Source organism: Macaca fascicularis, chromosome 7, assembly GCF_037993035.2.
Source record: "Macaca fascicularis isolate 582-1 chromosome 7, T2T-MFA8v1.1".
NCBI lineage: Eukaryota > Metazoa > Chordata > Mammalia > Primates > Cercopithecidae > Macaca > Macaca fascicularis.
Genome location: NC_088381.1, coordinates 39622957 through 39643955, shown reverse-complemented (window position 1 = coordinate 39643955; position 20999 = coordinate 39622957). Strand labels below are relative to the sequence as shown.

Genomic DNA, 20999 nt, shown 5'->3' with positions numbered 1-20999 from the left:
TACCATGCCTGGCTAATTTTTTTGTACTTTTGGTAGAGATGGGGTTTTACCATGTTACCCAGGCTAGTCTTGAACTCCTGAGCTCAGATGATCCACCCGCTTCAGCCTTCCAAAGTGCTGGGATTACAGGTGTGAGACACCTCGCCCCACCCCCAGAATCTTAATTACCCTTATTAATGGCATGTAGGAGAGGTCTACATAATCCAAATAAGAAGAGCATTTTAATGTTCACTATCAACACACATAAAATCAAGCAGAAAATCATTCATTTAAAAATATATACACATACATAAGAAAGAACAAAATCATGTCCTTTGCAGCAACATAGATGTAGCTAGAGGCCATTATCCTAAGTGAATTAATGTAGAAACAGAAAATCAAATACCACATGTTCTCACTTATAAGTAGGAGCTAAACACTGGGTACACGTGAACATAAAGATGGATACAAGAGACACCAAGGACTCCAAAAAGGGGGACGCAGGGAGGGAGGAGGGCAAGGGTTGAAAAACTACCTATTAGATACTAAGTTCATAAGTTCATTATTTGGGTGACAGGTCCAAACCTCAGCATTATACAATATAGCCATGTAACAAACCTGCACATGTACACCCTGAATCTAAAATAACAATTACAAAAAGGAGGGGATTACCATGTTAGCTACATATCTAAAGGGCGGTGTGGCCCCACTGATAACTACGTTACATAATCATATTCTTTTCTTTGTTGGGCCGGGGGGTGCTACAGAGTCTTGCTCTGTTACTCAGACTAGAGTATAGTGGGGCGACCTCCGCTCACTACAACTTCTACCTTCTGGGCTCAAACAATCCTCCCACCTCAGCCTCCCGAGTAACTGGGACGACAGGCACGCACCACTATGCCTGGCTAATTTTTGTATTTTTTGTGGAGATGGGGTCTCACTACGTTGCCCCAGCTAGTCTCAAACTCCTGGGCTCAAGCAATCCTCCTGCCTTGGCCTCCCAAAGTGCTGGGATTACAGGTGTGAGCCACTGTGCCTGTTCATAACATGTATTCCTTTTGAAAGAAAATTTATGTACTTAATTGATTTATTTGCTGGATGTTGGTCTTTAAGCTCCTGGAGGGCAGGAGCTATGTCAGGTTAGCTCTACTATGTGGTACAATATGTGGCATGTAGTATTTGCTCAATAAATATTTACAAATGTATGGCAAAACAAAACCAAAACTACACATATAGGTAAGCAATCTAATAATCATTTACTGTTACAGTTTTAATATTTCATATACTATTTTAAAAGCAATATATTAAATAATGACAGTGACAGATTATAACTCACTGACTAAACTAAGAATCCATGAATGCATACTGGTATGAATAAATAAATAAGAGAGAAGGGAAAGCACTTTTTTTTTTCTGAGATAGAGTCTACTGTCACCCAGGCTGCAGTGCAGTGGCATGATCTTGGCTCACTGCAACCTCTGCCTCCAGGGTTCAAGAGATTCTCCTGCCTCAGACTCCCGAGTAGCTGAGATTACAGGTGCCTGCCACCAAACTTGGCTGATTTTTTGTATTTTCAGTAGAGACGGGGTTTCGCCATGTTGGCCAGGCTGGTCTCAAACTTGGCCTCAAGTGATCCGCCCGCCTCAGCCTCCCAAAGTGCTGGGATTACAGGCGTGAGCCACCGCCCCCAGCCCGCACCTTCTTATAATAGAATGCCAACTAATAAATATAGAATGGATGATGGAATTAGAAAATCACCATTTGACAACCATCACTGTAATAACTGATTCAGTCATGAATCATCAATAGATGCTAAAACTAGTAGAAAGTTTGATGAGAAACAGGATTTTTACATCATCTTAAATTATCTCTTCCAAATATACTTGTTAATTATAAGGTAAAAATAGTAACTTTATAAAAACCTGACAGGCACCACCTCAAAAAGTGATTAAAATACCATCAGCAATAATGGGACAAATTGATGTCATGTGACTTCTGATAGATATGACAAGTAAATGCAATGTGAGATCATGGATTAGATCCTAGACCAGAAAAAGTTTTTCTGCTCTTTTGCTATAAAGGACATTATTGGAACAACTGGCGAAATTTGAGTAAGGCCTGTAGATTTGATAAAAGCATTGTATCTATGTTAATTTCCCAAATGTCCTTGGTTTTTTGTTTGTTTGTTTTCGTTTTTTGAGATGGAGTCTCGCTCTGTTACTCAGCCTGAAATGCAATGGCACGATCTCGCTTATTGCAACCTCCGCCTCCTGGGTTCAAGAGATTCTCTTGCCTCAGTCTCCCGCGTGGCTGGGATTATAGGCACCCGCCACCATGCCTGACTAATTTTTGCATTTTTAGTAGAGATAGGGTTGGTTTCACCACATTGGCCAGGCTAGTCTCAAACTCCTGACCTCAGGTGATCCACCCACCTCAGCCTTCCAAAGTGTTGGGATTACAGGCGTGAGCCAACGCGCCCGGCCCTGAATGTCCTTGATTTTAGAAAATACACATGTAAATATTTATAGGTAAAGGGGTATCACGTCTACAATTTATTTCTAAATGGTTCAGAAATAAACACGTGTAGACAGAAAGGCAATGCAAATGCGGTAAACTAACATTAAGGGAATCTGAGTAAAGGGGATATGTGAATTCTTTGTATTACTCTTGCAACTTTTCTGTAAGTATAAAATTATTTCAAAACAGTATGAAAACCATTAAAAACTAATAACACGTAAACAAAGCATTCGTTAAAACATAAGAAAAGGAATGGTTAAAGAGCAAATTACAGATGCTCAGGGTGGGTGCAATTTTGGTTTCATTAGTCATGTTTGAATTATGAATATTATTGCTGTCTTTCATCAAAGGGTCTTAGTGTACTTTATAAACATGTTTTACTTCCTTCACTCTACAGATGGGAAAACAGACATGTAGAAAAGCTCCCAAAATGTGGCAAGTTGATTTTGGAATGGAAACAAAGAAAATGTGACTTTTAATTAATAACATAGTGTTAAGATGTGATACAACTAGACACAGCAGAAGGTATTCATTTACCTTGCTCTATTGTAAATCACTGGCTCATTTTCTTCCTGCACAGTTGTCAGCATATCCAAGTCTTGGAATATTTTCTGCATATAGTCCAAATACTTATAGCCTGAAGCTCTCTCTACTATGGCTGCCAGTAGGGTATAGCCAAAAGTTGAATACAAAAACTGACTACCTTGAGACATCATTGCAAGGAGGAAAAAAAGAAAATGCTTGATTATTATTCAAAACTACATAAAATATATTCCCACTGAAAATTAGCATACCTTTAAAACAGGAATATTTTACTGCAGCATTTAGAAAAAGAACACAGGACAAACACATCAACATATTGAATTAACTTTGCAATTGTCCTTATTCCAAGTCCTTAACACAAGAATAAAATTATGATCAGCACACTTAACATTTCACATAAATCTGCTCCTTTCTCTGATAATAAAGTAAGCAAATAAATCCTACCTCAAAACAAAACAAAAATCTTTCAAAGTGACACCAAAACAGGAAGAGGAAGAAAAGCAAAGCAAATTTGATTTCTTGAGTCAACTTTGTTCTTAATCTACCTCTACTCATTGTTTAGGGCATAAATGGGCAAATATGTTCTTATTTTAATACAATATATGGGTCAGGAGCAGTGGCTCACTCCTGTATCCCAGTATTTAAGGAGGCCAAGAGGGGAGGATCACCTGAGGTCAGGAGTTCGAGACCAGCCTGGCCAACACGGTGAAACCCTGTCTCTACTAAAATACAAAAATTAGCCAGGTGTGGTGGCGGGCACCTGTAATCCCAGCTACTCAGGAGGCTGAAGAAGGAAAATCGCTTAAACGCAGGAGACGGAGGTTGCAGTGAGCTGAGATCGTGCCACTGCACTCCAGCCTGGGCGACAGAGCCAGACTCCATCTCAAATAAAATTAAATAAATAAATAAAATAAAATAAAATAAAATGTAGGCACAATAACCTTGTTTCAAATACATATTTAAATTTAAATACATATTCAAATATATATAGTATTTCAAATAAATAACTTTATATCATTTTGGGTTCTGGACAAACTCAAACTGGTTTGAGACGGGGTCTTGCTCTTGCTGTTGCCCAGGCTAGAGTAAAGTGGTATGATCGTAACTCACTGCAACCTTGAACTCCTGGGCTCAGGGATCCTCCCGCCTCAGCCTCCTGAGTAGCTGGGACTACTTACAGGCGCAGGCCACTGAACCTGACTATTTAAAAAAATTTTTTTGTAGAGACAGGGCCTTGCTTTGTTGCCCAGACTAGTCTTAAACTCCTGGGCTCAAGCGATCCTCCCACCTTTGCCTCCCTAAGTGTTGGGATTACAGGCGTGAGCCAACTGTGCCCAGCATGGAACTTCATTTTTAAGATAAAATCCAAAATTATATTTTATTTGCTCTTATTAGTTATATTTATATAATATCTATTCAACTAAAAGCTTTTAAAATGAAAATAGAATATAAGTATATAATTTATACTATGGTAAATTTAGATTTTAAGTAGCTTCAATAGGCACCAAATCAAAAAATAAAACAAAGATAATTATTTGTATAGATCAGCTTTTTGGGAAAAATTATTGATGAACGCTCATTTCTTTAAGAAATAAAGGCACAAAATAAGCTGAGCAATTTAAATTCTAACCAAGTACTAAAATATCAGCAATACCTTAACATGTCTATTTTGGTCCAGGTTGTATTTAGAGAACTATTATTCCAACATTTCTCCATAAGTTTGCATGAACATCTTGATACTGAGAATCCTCTAAATGACTGGGGAGTCTCCAATGAGGCAAAATTTAAACAACGAGCTGCCTGGATGCTAGGCTTTGTTAGAAACTACAGATAAAAACACAAGCACCAGACTAGCCCCTGTCACAAACATTAGCCTCACTGAATGCACTCAGGATGGTATCATTTTGGATTTCCTGAAAATTAACATTTCAGTAATGATGATTTTGTTAAGAGAAGGGATGAACACTCACCAGGCTTAAAGAACAAAGGATCATTTTTAAATAATCTTAGGGATTCAATTGAATTTTCAAACTTTTCTCTCAAATATAATTCGCCTTGTTCAAAATCATTCTTTTTCTTGCCAGGTTTTGAATTCCGGCTTTTGGCTTCATTCTCCTGCTCTGTTTTAAATTTAGTAAAATCATTCTTTTCATTACTTTTGCCTTCTTTTTCTTGCTCAAATGCAACAGTCTCTTTCATCATCTTCAAGGCTTTATAAGCTTTCTCTTCTTTCACCTTTTTTATGTCCTTTTCATAATGACGAATTCCACTTAAATGGGAAATCAGTAATCTTGTTGTGACAGAAACCTAATTGTAAAAACACGAAAATTCAATTACAGTATTAACCCGAAAAACAGAAAGTTAGTTACCTTGGAATAATGTCTCAGTAATATTTTCCATTTTGAACTGCTGCTGGGAAAATGTCATGTACAAATCCTTAGCCTCAAATTTCAGAAAAATACCTACCTGATTATCATCTTGATGAAAAAAACCTAATACATTAACAATAACTAAAAAGCCAAAGAATCCTAGGAAACATTTTAAATATAAATTCTAGCATAAACCATTTAACATGCCATTAGTAAAATGAACTGTGAGTTTCACTACCTTTTCACCTTCATATTCTTTTTCTGGGAATTCGGGAACATAATGTTGTACTGGAATATCAAGATCCAGTTTCCCTGCTTCCCACAATTTGGCAAGAGCAACCATGGTGAGACTTTTGCTGATGCTGGCAATTCGCATAACTGTCTCTGGCTTACATGGTACACGGTTCTCAACATCAGCATAACCTAAACCTTTGGAGGAAAAAAGTAAAAAGTCACTATTAAAGGCTTCATGGTCAAACAAGTCTTCAAAAACTGAAATAATACTATCTTTAAACATGCTGTGTTTATCTAAAAGAAAAGATACTCCACTTTTATAAGTTACTTAACACTGGACATGTAAAAGATTAAAATCTTAGTATACTGGTAAGTCTAACAATTTAACCTTATAACTAAAGTGAAATTGTACCCTGTTTGCAATAGCAATTTTCTATGACTTAGATACAAATTTTTCTTAGCTTATCTAAACAACTGAGTTATTCCATATTTTAAATAAATTATTATTTAAAGAAAACATCATTATTCTTCTTCAGATTATATTTATTTTTGACTTTTGAGTAAATTTCCACCAAATTCCTTAAAATAGCCACTCAATAAAAGTAAGTGTGGGCCGGGCGCAGTGGCTCATGCCTATAATCCCAGCACTTTGGGTGGCCGAGGCGAGCAGATCGCCTGAGACTGGGAGTTTGAGACCAGCCTGGCCAACATGGTAAAACCCCATCTCTACTAAAAATACAAAAATTAGCTGGGCGTGGTGGCGTATGCTTGTAATCCCAGCTACTCGGGAGGCTGAGGCAGGAGAATCGCCTGAACCTGGGAGGCGGAGGTCACAGTAAGCTGAGATCACGCCATTGCACTCCAGCCAGGGCGACAGAGTGAAACCCTGTCTCAAAAAAAAGTATGAAAAGATGTCCCACAAACCAAATCTAGCTAACCATCAATTTAATTTGGCTGCAAACCAGAAGAAAAATTATGTACTAACCTAAAGCTTTTTCCAGAAAAAATTTTAAATTTGGTTTCCATGTTCTCACAGGTTGCAAGTGTGTAAATCTAACCAAGAAAGAGAAAGTGCCTGTAATCCCAGCACTTTGGGAGGCGGAGGCAGGTGGATCACCTGAGCTCAGGAGTTCGAGACTAGCCTGAGCAACATGGCAGAAACCGCATTTCTACAAAATATACAAAAAAGGGCAGGGCAGGGCAGGGCAGAGCAGAAAAAAGCCTGGCGTGGTAGAGTGGAAGGAAGGGAGGGAGGGAGGGAGGGAGGGAGGAAGGAAGGAAGGAAGGAAGGAAGGAAGGAAGGAAGGAAGGAAGGAAGGAAGGAAGGAAAGAAAAAAGCCTGGCATGGTGGAGTACACCTGTAGTCTCAGCTACTTGGGAGACTGAGATGGGAGAATCATCTGAGCCCAGGAGTTTGAGACTGCAGTGAGCCAAGATCACACCACTGCATGCCAGCCTGGGCAAAAAAGAGACCTTGTCCAAAAAATAAATAAATAAATAAATAAATAAATAAATAAAAGACAGAAAACCAAGATCTGAAAAGAAATAAAAGGAATACAATGACTATAAAATTGTATAATTGTAAATATCTAAAAAATATTTGCATAAAGTCCATAAAGCTGACATTTATGTAATTTTTGATTACGAGATTTATCATAAATTAGGTATAATGATCAGACTATACTTATACTTGAAGGAAGAATCATTTTCCTTTTTAAAAAAATTTTAAGCCAGGCGCTGAGGCTCATGCCTGTAAACCCAGCACTTTGGGATGCCGAGGCAGGTGAATCACCTGAGGTTGGGAGTTCGAGACCAGCCTGACCAACATGGAGAAACCCCATCTCTAATTTTTGTAAAAATACAAAAATTAGCCAGGTGTGGTGGTGCATGCCTGTAATCCCAGCTACTTGGGAGGACGAGGCAGGAGAATTGTTTGAACCTGGGAGGCGGAGGTTGTGGTGAGCTGAGATTGCACCATTGCACTCCAGCCTGGGCAACTAGTGAAACTCCAAAAAATAAAAATAATTAATAATACAATAAAATTTTTTTTTTTTATAGAGACACAGGTGTCACTATGGTGCCTGAGCTCGTCTCAAACTTCTGGCCTTCAGCGATCCTTCCTCCCCGGCCTCCCTAAGCACAGGGATTACAGGCGTGCACCACGTCGACTGGCTCATTTTTCTTCAAATTCAAACCCCTACTGCTTCCATCAACTTACTGCCTTTAAATGGCATATGAAACTTTTTTTTTTGAGACAGAGTCTCGCTGTTGCCCAGGCTGGAGTGCAGTGACATGATCACGGCTCACTGCAAACCTCCACCTCCCAAGTTCAAGCGATTCTTGTGCCCCAGCCTCCCGAGTAGCTGATATTACAGGCACGCACTAGCATGCCTGGCTAATTTTTTGTGTTTTCAGTAGCGACAGGGTTTTGCGACGTTGCCCAGGCTGCTCTCGAACTCCTAAGCTCAGGCAATCCACTTGCCTCTGCCTTTCAAAGTGTTAGGATTACAGGCGTGAGCCACTGCACCCGGCCTGAAACATCATTTTCTAAAAGTACAACTCCTAGAAACCTAGGATGACCAATTAGATCAATTTCTGTGCAATAGAGAAGTTATGAAAAATAATTCCTTGATAAAAGTATCATAAAATGAATAGAAATCCCTCTCCCTAAGTTTCTTGCCTTTTGTTTGAAAAAAATAGTTGACATCTCTGCCTGGTAAAAAGTCTAAGAAAGTAGACTGAAAAGTCATTAAAGACAAGGAATAGTGTATAACCCCAGTACTTAGTACTCTGCCTTTTACAGAAGAGAGGACTCAACAAATTGTTAACTTAATTAAAAAACAAAAATTCACAAATTCTGAGTTTTATCTACCCATAAGTGTTACCTACAAGTACTCAGTTAATGGATTGTTCTACACGGTAGTCACCCCTTATCTGTGGTTTCGCTTTCCTCAGTTTTAGTTATCCATGGTCCGAAACTATTAAATGGAAAATTCCAGAAATAAACAATTCTTAAGTTTTAAATTGCATGCCACTCAGAGTATTGTTGTGACTGTTCTATTTTATTTTTATTGTTAACCTCTTACTATGACTGATTTATAAATTAAACTTTATCATAGGTATATATATGTAAGAGAAAATATAGAATATACAGGGTTCAATACCATCCACGTTTTCAGGCATCCACTGAGGGTCTTGGAATATATAAGGATAAGGAGGGACTACTGTACACAACTTTCAGACCAATAAATTCAGTCCTAAGAGAAAAGTGGGAGTGGATAGAAGCAAGCCATCTTTATGACTCCAATTTATTAGTCACATTTTAAGCCTTACTGTGATTTAAAGACACCTGATTCTTTATTATGTTAGATGTTTTCTCCACAATATGCATCGTTTTAAGTAAATGCAATAGCATTTCATGGGATCCACTCTAACCAGTAAAACAATATTTTATTTACCAACTGGCACAGAACAAAACAACAATTTTCTGAACCCACCTTCTGACCAGACTTCTTTTCCATCTACAGAAACTCCAACCACTATGCCCGGTGCTCCCACCTCATCCTAAGACCGAAGGGAAAGAACTGACAGTTAGAGGCCTGCTGAAAAAAGCCCAGATCACTCCTCGAAGACCTTCCAAGGCCCCGCCCCCAGAGCCTGGGCCCCGCCCCCTCCAGCCGGGCCCCGCCCACCTCGTCCCAGGCCATGCTCACTCACTCACAGCAAGCGAGGTGCCTGTCCGCCTCCTAGGGGGAAGGGGCGGTCCCCGAGACAGGCGGTGACCTCCGCCCAGATTTGGGGAACCCCCAAGAGCGTCTGACCATGGCTCGGCGGTGGGGAAATGGGAAGTCTTTCTCGGAAGCCGATCGCGGGCACCCCGCCGCCCCGGGTGGGGTCCACTCAGCCCCCGACAGCACCGCCGAGAGGGGTGGGTCCCCGGCCGCCTACGTCCCTCGCCCCAGTGGCCGCACCTTGATCCTGTGCAGCAGGTCGCGGCTGCTCTCGATGGCTCTGGCGAAGCCCCTGGAGTGGGGCGGCGCTGGGGTCTGCGGAGACCACGGGGCGAGGGACTGCGCCTGTGGCGGCTCGGCCAAAGGGGACGCCTCAGGGTCGGGGGCCGCGGGGGACTGCGCCGGGGCGGCGCCCCTCAGCCCACCCGCCAGCTTCACCCCGAGCGCCAGCCCCAGCCCCAGCCCGAGGCCCCCGACCCAGCCGTGGCCGAGCGGCGGCAGCCCGGCGCGCTGATGGACCCCGCGTCGTCCGCAGCTCGAGGCCAAGCCCCCAGGGGCGGCAGCCCGGACAGTCACTGCTGACAGGAGCCGGTACATGGCGTCTCTGTACAGCCGGCCGCCACCGAACTCACGCAGACCCGGCCGGCCGCGGCTCGGGGCGGAGGGAAGGACAGGGGGCGGGACGGGGGCGGGGACCGCGGTCAGACCCTAGCAGTCGACGCCTGACGACCCGAGCGCCGATCGCATCGAGCCCTTCCTCCTTTGCCTTTTCTTGTCTCTTTGTTGTTTTTCCTATCTTTCTGTCTCTCTTTCCTTTTTTTTCCTTTGCTTACCCTCAGATCAAGCGTCACCTCCAAGAAGCCTTCCTAGTTCCCGTCCCATGGGCGTTCTCGCCCTAACCATCTTGCCCCTCAGTGTGCACACTTCCTTAACAACAGTTAACACTTTGTATCATTTAACTACTTGTCAGATTCCTTACCAGACTGGGACTTCTTTGGGGAGCCTAGAAGAAGTTTTGGATCCTCAACTTCTGGAACAGCGCAGGGCACGCAGTAGACGCTCAGCAGGCGTCTCCTTTCCCTTTAGAGATGCTTTTCTCCTTTCCTTTCCCTTTCTCCTTTCCTCTTTTCTCTCTCTTGCCATCTCCCTTCTTTATGTCTCATTTCAGCTCCACCCATTTCCCTAAAGCTGTTTTAAAATCTATTGCTTCTGGAATTCTAGCTCCACACCACACCAAAGATATGAAGTTACAAACAGACCTTTTATTACCTTTCACTCTTGTTGTCCAGGCTGGAGTGCAATGGTGCCATCTCAGCTCACCGCAACCTCCACCTCCAAGGTTCAAGCAATTCTCCTGCCTCGTCCTCCCAAGTAGTACCTTATCTCTTTCTGCAGCGATTTCTTTAGAAGAAGGAATGTTCTTCTACAGCTTCTTCTCGCCACAAGTCCTGTCTTACTATATCTCAGTTTAGTGTATGCTATTAACCACATTAACAAGCTAAAAAAGAAAAATCACATGATCATATCAATTTATGTGAATGTATCAATCATTAGGCAAAACACATTCATGACCGAAAAAACTCTTGGAAAAACAGGAATAGAGAAAAACTTCTTCAACTTGATAAAGAACTTCTAACAAAAAAATCTGCTAACATTATGTTTAGTGGGAAAGACATACGAAGCAAGTATGTCCACTCTAATCATTCTTATTCAACAAGGTGCTAGAAATGATATCGAGTGCAATAAGGCAAGAAAGAAAATTAAAAGCACACAGATCAAAAAGAAAGAGATAAAATTGTCCTTATTTGCAGATGCCATGATTGCTTACATAAACAATTTTAAAGGAGCAGGCACGGTGGCTCATGCCTGTTAATCCCAGCACTTTGGGAGGCCGAGGCAGGCAGATTGCTTGAGGCTAGGAGTTTGAGACCAGCCTGGCCAACATGACAAAACCCTGTCTCTACTAAAAATACAAAAATTAGCTAGGCATGGTGGTGCATGCCTGTAGTCTCAGCTACTCGGGAGGCTGAGGCACGAGAGTCACTTGAACCCAGGAGGCAGAAGTTGCAGTGAGTTGAGATCACGCCACTGTACTCCAGCCTGGGCAACAGGGCAAGACTCCATCTCAAAAAAAAAAAAAAAAAAAAAATCTTAAAAGGCAAAGAAAAACCCAACACCTCCTAAAATTAAAATGTGTGTCCAGCAAGATTTAGGATACAATATAAGCATAAAATATCAATTATGTTTCTACGTGCTAGCAATAAACTTGTGGAAAAGTTTAATTAAAAAAATAAAGATGGCCAGGCATGGTGGCTCACACCTGTAATCCTAGGACTTTGGGAGGCCAAGGCAGGCAGATTGCTTGAGCTCAGGAGTTCAAGATCAGCCTAGGTAACATGGCGAAACCCCATCTCTACAAAAAAATACAAAAATTAGCCAGGTGTGGTGGTGTGCGCCTGTGGTCCCAGCTACTTGAGAGGCTGAGGTGAGAGGATCACTTGAGCCCAGGAGGTTGAGGCTGCAGTGAGACAACATTGCATCACTGCACTCCAGCCTGGGTGACAAAGTGAGACCCTGTCTCAAAAAAACAAACAAAAAAAAGACGGAATATGAACCAGGATGAATGTTCTGAAACTCAAATATAACCATATCTAACTCCTATTCAAAATGCTCTAAAGCTTAACCAATAAGAGAAACTCCAGACTCCTATGGTTGGACATGTGGTAGGATAACCTATTGAGAAAAAAATGGGTTTTGTTTTTACAGAATCAGGTTCACCACAAAGGAATGAACTTCATTTCCTCTTCTGCCAAGAAGGGAGGCCAGGCCTCTGACCCTGGAAGGTCTGGGTTTTTCATAGCCCCAAGAGGGCAGTTAACAACTGTAACTGGTTGTTTAAGAGCTCCCAATCCACTGGAGTATAAACATCGAAGGTTTTGGTTTTCCCAGTAATTGCTACCTGCTTTGCTTGGCCAAATCCCTCCCCACCTGGGTAGAGGGGGATTTTAGTGATATCTCCATCTGGTCCAACACCTTATCTGTCACATCTAGCTATCAAAACAGTGCAATTTCAAGTGAACATTTGGTTGATTCAGGTACTATTTCCCCTGCCAAGTCCACTTCAACGGCCTCTCTCCAGGAGCTGACCAGGGTGCCATTCAAAGCCGCAGGGAGGTCCTGGCTGAAGCGGGTAGGTGGTGCCATCAGGAATTTGCTTTCCCAGTCCGTCTCCCTTCGCTTGGCAGCACGTGTGTGAAGCAGGCCTCACCAATCAGAGGTGCACATAGTCAGAAGCTGGCAATGCCATTGAGGGTGTTGGATGAGACATGCAGCTCTCTGGGCAGTAAACGGCAGGGGCTCTCATAGCATGGCAGGGCTGCCCCACTTTACCCCCCACTGGATCAGTCGCAAGGCCGCTCTCAATGTCCCAGCTTCTAGGAGCACCCGAATCTTAAAAGACTCCGTTCATGTGTCCTTTACACTTGCAATCCTGGCATAATTAAAAATAACTCCACTTTCCCTCTCAAATGAGGAGACAAAATATGCAGCCATCCCACCCCACATGCTTTAATAAATTCATTTTCTATGTAACTGGCCAAAGTGGTCTTTGAATTTGCAGCTAAGAACGTGCGTGATACAAAGGGCTTCTCAGAATCAGGCTCCTCCCTCCTACCCCATCTCTATCCCGCTGTGAGTCGATTTCAGTTCTATTAAAATAGATGGCTGTTAAATGCCTCCAGGGCATTGGACAGGCTTTCTTTCTTCCTGGAACGTTTTTCCCTCCAGCGTCCACCTGGCAAACAGTGTCTTCCTCCCTCTTTGTGCCCTGCATTCCTCTATTGTCACACTTAACCCCATGTTACAATTGTACTAGACTTTTTGGGTTTGTTCTTTGAGATTTCTCTGCCAATGATTTGTGAGTTCCCTCAGATTAGAGACTTAGTTTTCTCCAGGGTGAGCCCAATGCTGGTCACATGGTAAGTTTCAACAAACATGTATTGAAAACTTCATATGAATGAGTGTCAAACTGTACTTTTTATAGAAAAATGGTGAAATCAATTGGTTATGATTACTGCTTTACAGAGTAGCTCTAGCAGTCTGCTACTAAGTTGAATTCTCTGAAGATTTTCATTTGTAGATCTTGAGTTTTAGCTGGAGAGAACCAAACCTATCAGGGGTCTGGAAAATGGAATTCAAGTCAGGAGTGGACCTTAACTTGGACTAAGCCATGTCACACCTATAGGGAGACAAATGGTGACAGCTCATGATTATTATTAGACTGCTTTGTGACTGCTATGTGCTGGCTGCCTTATATACATTTTTTTTTTTGAGATGGAGTCTTGCTGTGTCGCCCAGTCTGGAGTGCAGTAGTATGATCGTGGCTCACTGCAACCTCCACCTCCCGGGTTCAAGCAATTCTCTGCCTCAGCCACCTGAGTAGCTGGGATTACAGGTGCCCACCAACATACCCGGCTAATTTTTGTATTTTTAATAGAGACAGGGTTTCACCATCTTGGCCAGGCTGGTCTTGAACTCCTGACCTCATGATCCACCTGCCTCGGCCTCCCAAAATGCTGGGACTACAGACATGAGCAACCGCACCCGACCTAGTAACAGTTTAAAGGATAAAGCAGGGAAGCACTAGGGACAAGAGGCAAGGATTTCAGGCCCTGTTCAACCACCAATGAGGTGGGCTCACTTCAGGCTAATGATTTCCCTTCCGAATGTTAGGATCTGTATCTGTAAACCAGCATGCACTCTGAGGTCCCTTTTAGCCACATAGTACAAAAATTCTAAACCTCTCAGCAAGAGGTTCACTATAGAAGATGATGCTGGGTAAGAGGAAAGAAAAGAAAAGGAAAGAAAAGAAAAGAAGGAAGGAAAGAAAGAAAGAAAGGGAAAAGAAAATAAAGAGAGAGAAAGAGAAAAGAAAAAAAACTTCCCTAATAGTGGAAGTTGGAATAGGTTCAGCATTGTTTTAGGAAAGAGAAGTTCTTTCTGGAAGCTTCTCAAGCCTCTCTCTGTTCTTGATGGAACCCAACACAAGCACTCTGCATCTAGCAGGCCCTCCATAATGATTTCTTACTAATGAACAGCATCTAGGGTGTAAGAGTTGGATCTTGAGTCCTGGGTATATCTAATAATCTCATCTCCCAGCGCTTCACCCGGCCTGTGATAAACAAGTGTTTGATACGGCGACTCTCTTGTTTTCCAGACTTTTTTAGTTAGAGTTCTCTGTGGGATGTTTTTCAAACATTCTCAGGTAATGATAACAGGGCCATAATGATAACCCAGAGATGCTTGTAACTTTTATGTGATTAGCTGGGAGAAAGAATTAGAGGTTTTAAAGGTGACAAAAAAAATTTTATTGAACCTGATCAGCCTTTGACATATGCAGACTGGAGCTTTAAGAGTTGCAAAATGGAGATAGTGATGCGGGATGTTTAAAGGTAGAGTAGAAGGCCCAGACCAGAGAGAGCAGCTGTTAGTTTGCTGAGGAAATGGTCTCCCTTCTCGTCACAAACCATTTCATTATCTATGTGTATATCAAAGCAGCATGTTATATATCTTAAATATATACAATAAAATCTTTTTACAAATTCCTTTCATTTATCTGTTTGCAAATTGGAGGAGCTAGAGACTAGGATGCAGTTAGGTCTGAACAATGCAATAGGCAGGTCGAGCTCATGACTGGTCAAGGAATAGGCAAGGCCAGGGGGAAGCTGTGACCAGGGAGACAGGTAGCCAAAGTGACACTCCTCAGATGTGGCAGCTGTGGCTCCCACCTCCCCATGTCAGCCCTTCTACTTGCCAGTACCTGCCTGAGGACTCTGGTGCTGGAGCCTGTCTTGTCCATGAGTGCAGCAGGCAGGAAGTGTTGGGGAGTAATTGCTGTCCCCTTCAAAAAAATAAAGACGGCTGGGAGTAGGTGTAAAATGCCTCAGCACTTTTGCCCTTCTGGGATAACTGTTTCTGAGTTCCCCGAGGGGATCAAGCTTCCGCCATGTAGGTAACTTGCATGATCTCGCATCCTTCACTGTCTCCTTCCTTTCCCTGTCTCACATCTTCTGTGGTGTTTCCTAGGCTCATCTCCCACACACTACCTGAGCTGGAATCCTTGTCTCAGGTTCTACTTGTGGGGAAACCCCAACTAAGTCAGCAGGCCACTAGGAAGATGATGGGTAAGGTCACTGACTTGTAGCCAGGGGGCTAACAGAACACAGGGACGCCATGGGGCTTATAACACGGAAGAGGAAGTAGCTGAAGTGTCCAGTATACAAAGAGATGAGCATGGTGAGACTCATGGGTATGTGAGCAGGAAGGGGCAAGCTTGATCGGAAGCCTACCCTAGGCCTGACCCTGTGTTTGGTATTAGGTACATATTGTCTCTGTCGATCCTTACAGAACTATACACTAAAGAGATGTCACCTCCGTTTTCCAGGTTGAAGGAAGTTAAGTAACTCATTCATGATCACACGACTGGTAGAGAGGGGCTGTGAACCAGGCCTCCCTGGTACCAAGTCTATGCTGTATTCCCAAACCTCACCTGACAGCCGACAAATCATGAGTGATCAGTGACTAGTCGGTGTGGTTTTCATGAGGAAGAGCCAGCCGTTCCTCAGGCCAGGCCAGACTTCCCAGGGTGGAAGGACCTTGGAGAGGTTGAGGTCAGCTACATGGGGACTCAGCTTAGCAGATCCAGAAACTTGATTTGGTGACCACCTAGCAATAATCTGGCCCAGGGGACTGAATGACAGATACCAGACTCTCCAGAGTCTGAATGATCTCCAGAGTCTGAATGATCTCCAGAGTCTGAATGAATGATCTGGGTACTGATCTGTTGACCAGATATTTATGCTCGTTAGTGTATACGTTTTCTGTTGCTGATGTAACAAATGACTACAAACTTAGTAGCTTCAAACAATACACATTTATTACCTTGCAATTCTGGCAGTCAGAAGTCTGAAATCAGTTCCACTGGTTTTAAATGAAGGTGTGGGCAGGGCTGCCTGCCTTCTGAAAGCTCTAGGGGATAATCAGTTTAATTGCACTTTCCAGATTCTAGAGACCACCTTCATTCTTTGGCCCCTTCACCTGCCTTCAAAGCCAGCAGCATAGCAGCTTCCAGCCTCTATGACTCTGACGACCTGGACTCCTTCTTGTTAGATTTGGCGCATCCAGACGATCCTGGAGAATCTCCTCATTTCAACATTCTTAGTTTAATCACAGCCACAAAGTCCCTTTTTCCACATAAAGTAATGTATTCACAGGTTCCAGGGATGAAGACATGGACATCTGGAGGGAGCCGTTATTCAGCCTATCTCCTTCGGTCAGTTTTTTTCTCTTCCCATAGCAGGATCATAGTTAAGCCAGCCTATGGGCAGAGGCTGCTGAGGAACCTGAAACCAGAGTACAGGGGTGTGTGCAACCTCCATGAACGGGTCATCAGCTGGCTGCAAAGCAGCTGGGCCCCAGTCTGCCATCCAATCAACAAGGAGAGGAAACTTCTGACACTCAGGCTTCCCTTCTTGTAGACACTATAGACTTTTGTCAGATGGACTCCAGTGCTGATTGTCAGGTACTGCTCTACTTACTCCCAACTCTCCATCTCTGATAGTTACAAGTCATCTTTTATGGTTGCTTGATGGGACCTGTCCCATCCTGGGTTCCCTTAACCTCTCTGACAAATTGTGTTACAGACCAGTCCCCAGTGACAGCATTTGACCCAGTGTTATCCAGGACCTCACAGCTCCCTGCCCTTTTCTCCCTGCCTCTCTGACTTTTGGCCACACATCCCAGGTTCCAAAGTCCGCTCTGCTCTGCCCTTCTCCTGTCTTTTTGATAACTTGTTAGGACTTTCCTTTCTGGATTCTGTGCAGAAATACTCTCATCCATTATGCACTGAGTTTTATTAGTAACCTTGTCTCAAAATTCGGGGAATACCTCCTTTGTGGTAACCTTTTTTAAAAAAACTGATTCTCAGCCAGGCGCAGTGGCTCACACCTGTAATCCCAGCACTTTGGGAGGCCGAGGCGGGTGGATCATGAGGTCAGGAGATCGAGACCATCCTGGCTAACACAGTGAAACCTTGTCTCTACTAAAAATACAAAAAATTATCCGGGTGTGGTGGCAGGCACCTGTGGTCCCAGCTACTCGGGAGGCTGGGGCAGGAGAATGGAGTGAACCCTGGAGGTGGAGCTTGCAGTGAGCCGAGATCGTGCCACTGCACTCCAGCCTGGGCGACAGAGTGAGACTCATCTCAAAAAAAAAAAAAAACAAAAAAAAAACCAAAAAAACATTCTGCAAGAACCTGTTTATGCGCCAGGCTCTGGGTAAGGCTCAGAGAGCCTAGAGGCCAGTAGATAAAATGAATTTTCTGTTATCACATCTTCACATTCAAGTATGTGTAATTATAAATGAAGATTAGTTGCTCTTAAAGACAGTTAATGAAAATTTAAAACAGAACTGCCCCAGATTGGGGGTCCTCAAGGGAGACTTCCCTATGGAAGTGCCATTTGAACTGTGATTATCGGAGAGGTGACAGGGAGGAGTCGGGGAGCTGGGAGGTGGCTGTGGCTGCGGGCAGAGACAGACAGATGGGGAGGAAAGGTCAAGGGGGGTTGTATGGGCAGGCAGGGGCCAACCTGAGGGTTTTGAGTTTTAGCCTAAGAGCAAAGATTTTCAGCAAGAAGAGAGAGGGGACGGATCAGGTGTGCTGAAACCATCTTCCTGATTGTAGCGTGAACAGCTTTTATGGGGAGGGAGGAGAGGACAGGATTGGTGTAGGGAGAGCAGTTAGGAGGTTCTTTTGGTAACAGAGGTAAGACATGAAGGTGACCTGGCTGGGGTGGTAGCAATGGAGAAGAAGAGGAGTGGTTGGTTTCTCAGAGGTAGTTTGGCGGTAAAAATCTAACAGGAGATGGTGACAGTTTCAATACGAGGCAAGAGGTGGAAAGTTTCGAAGATGGAATCAAGCTTCACAGCATATATAAGTTACTATGAAGTAGCCTGATTTTTTTTTTTTTTTTTTTTTTTTTTTTTTTTTTTTTGAGACAGCGTCTCGCTCTGTCGCCCAGGCTGGAGTGCAGTGGTGTGATCTCAGCTCACTGCAACCTCCACCTCCCAGGTTCAAGTGATTCTCATGCCTCAGCTTCCCAAGTAGCTGGGACTACAGGCATGCACCACCATGCCCAGCTAATTTTTGTATATTTCATAGAGATGGAGTTTCGCCATGTTTGCCAGGCTGGTCTTGAACTCTTGACCTCAAGTGATCCACCCTACCGGCCTCCTAAATTGCTGGGATTACAGGCGTGAGCCACCGTGCCTGGTCTGCAATGAAACATTTTTAAAAGGAGGAAATGCTAGCTCTTGTGTATTTTGTGACAGGCCTAATGAAAACAGCTGCCTTCAGTGTGAGGAGGTTGCTCCATCCTTGTGAACCTCAGACATGACTATGTTGGTGGCTTCTGGGAGAAGTTTACATATCTAAGTTCAAGTTCGTAGGTGGCCGACATGGTTGATGCTTTTACCATCAGAATTCCCCTAACATTCTTTGCGGTGGGGAGATGGACTATCTCTAAAACCAAACCACCATCATGAGGGAGCCTTAGACTGAGAGGCTTACTTATGGAGACTCATATTTGGAGAATTCTGGGAATCCAACCCCAAGAATGTTGGCCCCTTTCCCCACTTGTTATGGTCTTTTGAACTTCAGGATTTGGCAGTCTGTCAAACCAAATTAACTCTGGGTGCAAAAGTCAACGCAGTCCAGAGCAATCTCTGCCTCATTGCTGTAGGCTGGATGTCTCTAACAGGCATGTCTTGGAATCCTTGCCCTTTTTCCCTTTTCAGTTAGAATAGATCCTCTGGTATAAGAATCTGCATGAACACTTTTCTCCCAACATTATTTTTTTATATTTTATTTTATTTTGAGACAGAGTCTCACTCTGTCACCCAGGCTGGAGTGCAGTGGCACGATCTCGGCTCACTGCAACCTTCACCTCCCGGGTTCACGTGATTCTCAGGCCTCAGCCTCCTAAACAGCTGGGACCACAGGCGTGCGCCACCACACTAAGCTAATTTTTGTATTTTTGGTAGAGACAAAGTTTCACCATGTTGGCCAGGTTGGTCTCGAACTCCTGACCTCAAGTGATACCCCCGCCTTGGCCTCCTAAAGTGCTGGGATTACAGGCCTGAACCACTGCGCCTGGCCACAATGTGATTTGTTTTTTAAATAACAAGACACTTGGTTGCTTTGTTGGGACAGAATTTCCAGGATTTCACATTTGAATATCTGGGCCTAAGTGTCCTGGTGGCACCATTTGGATCTCTTAATTAAAGTCACTTGTGGCTGGGGGTAGTGGCTCAAGCCTGTAATCCCAGCACTTTGGGAGGCCAAGGCAGGTGGCTCACTTGAGGCCAGGAGTTCGAGACCAGCCTGGCCAACATGGCAAAACCACATCTCCACTAAAAATACAAAAATTAGCCGGGTGTGGTGTCACATGCCTGTAATCCCAGCTACTTGGTGGCTGAGGCATGAGAATTGCTTGAACCCGGGAGGCAGCTATTATAGTGAGCTGAGATTGTGCTACTGCACTCCAGCCTGGGCAACAGAGCAAGACCCTGTCTCAAAAAAAAAAAAAAAAAAAGAAAGAAAAAAGTCCTTTGTTAAAGTGAGTGGCCCCCTTTGGAACATTCAGTCAGATTCTGCTACCCAAAGGCTAGAAACCCAGCCTCCCAGCACACAGTGCAGGAGAGGAGTGTGTACCTTAGGATGAGGCTGAAGGCTCTTGGACAGGAAGCCTGGCCAGTGTGCTCCAAACTCTCCATTACTTTCGTTCAATTACACATTATGAGAAGGGGAAGGGATGAGGAAAGCAAATTAATGCTTAATCACTGTTAATACCCAATGCACTTCTAAGGAAGGCCCCTGCGCCTCATTGTGGAGATCTACATACACCTGCGCAGTGACCCCAGCCACACCTCTGGCTTCATCATTAACATCTAGGATTCTCGACCTTGGCTGCACTTTGCACGATAGAGAGGGGTTGAGGGGGTGGGGGTGTTAAAAAAAAATCCCAGCACTTTGGGAGGCCGAGGCAGGCGGATCGCCTGAGTTCGGGAGTTCAATACCAGCCTGGCCAACATGGTGAAACCCCATCTCTACTAAAAATACAAAAATCCAGCCGGGCGTGGTGGCGTACGCCTGTAATCCCAGCCACTCGGGAAGCTCAAGCATGAGAATCACTTGAATCCAGCAGGCGGAGGTTGCAGTGAGCCAAGATCGTGCCACTGCACACTAACCTGGGCGACAGAGCAAGACTGTCTCAAAAAAACAAAAAAAAAAGACAATGCCATGGTAATGATTTTGTTCATTACCATAAGATACATGGGTCACCCCAATCTTACCTACTGGCCTAAGGGCAAGTGACGGCCACTTCAGTTCCACTCTGTCACGTGCCCCACTTGCCCAGCACACACCTTCCTTCCTCCCCGGTTAAGATGCTGGCTGGTGTTTCCGGTGGAGCTGGTCCTCATGCCCTGTCTTAGCACTGGACTGCTGTTGAAGAATATGGATACTCACTCATCTTCTGGCTCTCTCCTCTCTGGCTTCCCTGGATTTCAG

The 20999-nt window shown here is 43.8% G+C and overlaps 1 protein-coding gene across 5 annotated transcripts in view; it reads right to left on the bottom strand.

Moving 5' to 3' along the window:
* LACTB (lactamase beta) overlaps window positions 1-20999 on the bottom strand; it is a 37254-nt gene that overhangs the window by 9475 nt on the left and 6780 nt on the right. The window contains exons 1-5 of one of the 5 annotated variants that reach the window (XR_012415023.1): window positions 9614-10045; window positions 9140-9206; window positions 5647-5837; window positions 5010-5346; window positions 3034-3195 (exon numbers count right to left, since the gene is read on the bottom strand). Coding sequence is in view for 4 of the 5 variants with exons in the window: in XM_005559733.4 (XP_005559790.3) it covers window positions 3034-3199; window positions 5010-5346; window positions 5647-5837; window positions 9140-9206; window positions 9614-9970 (1118 nt within the window). In the remaining variant the exon portion in view is untranslated. Of the gene's footprint in view, window positions 1-3033; window positions 3200-5009; window positions 5347-5646; window positions 5838-9139; window positions 9207-9613; window positions 10046-10642; window positions 10872-20999 lie in introns of those variants that run through there. The other 4 variants (XM_073995961.1, XM_005559733.4, XM_073995963.1 and 1 more) reach the window with 4 other exon arrangements.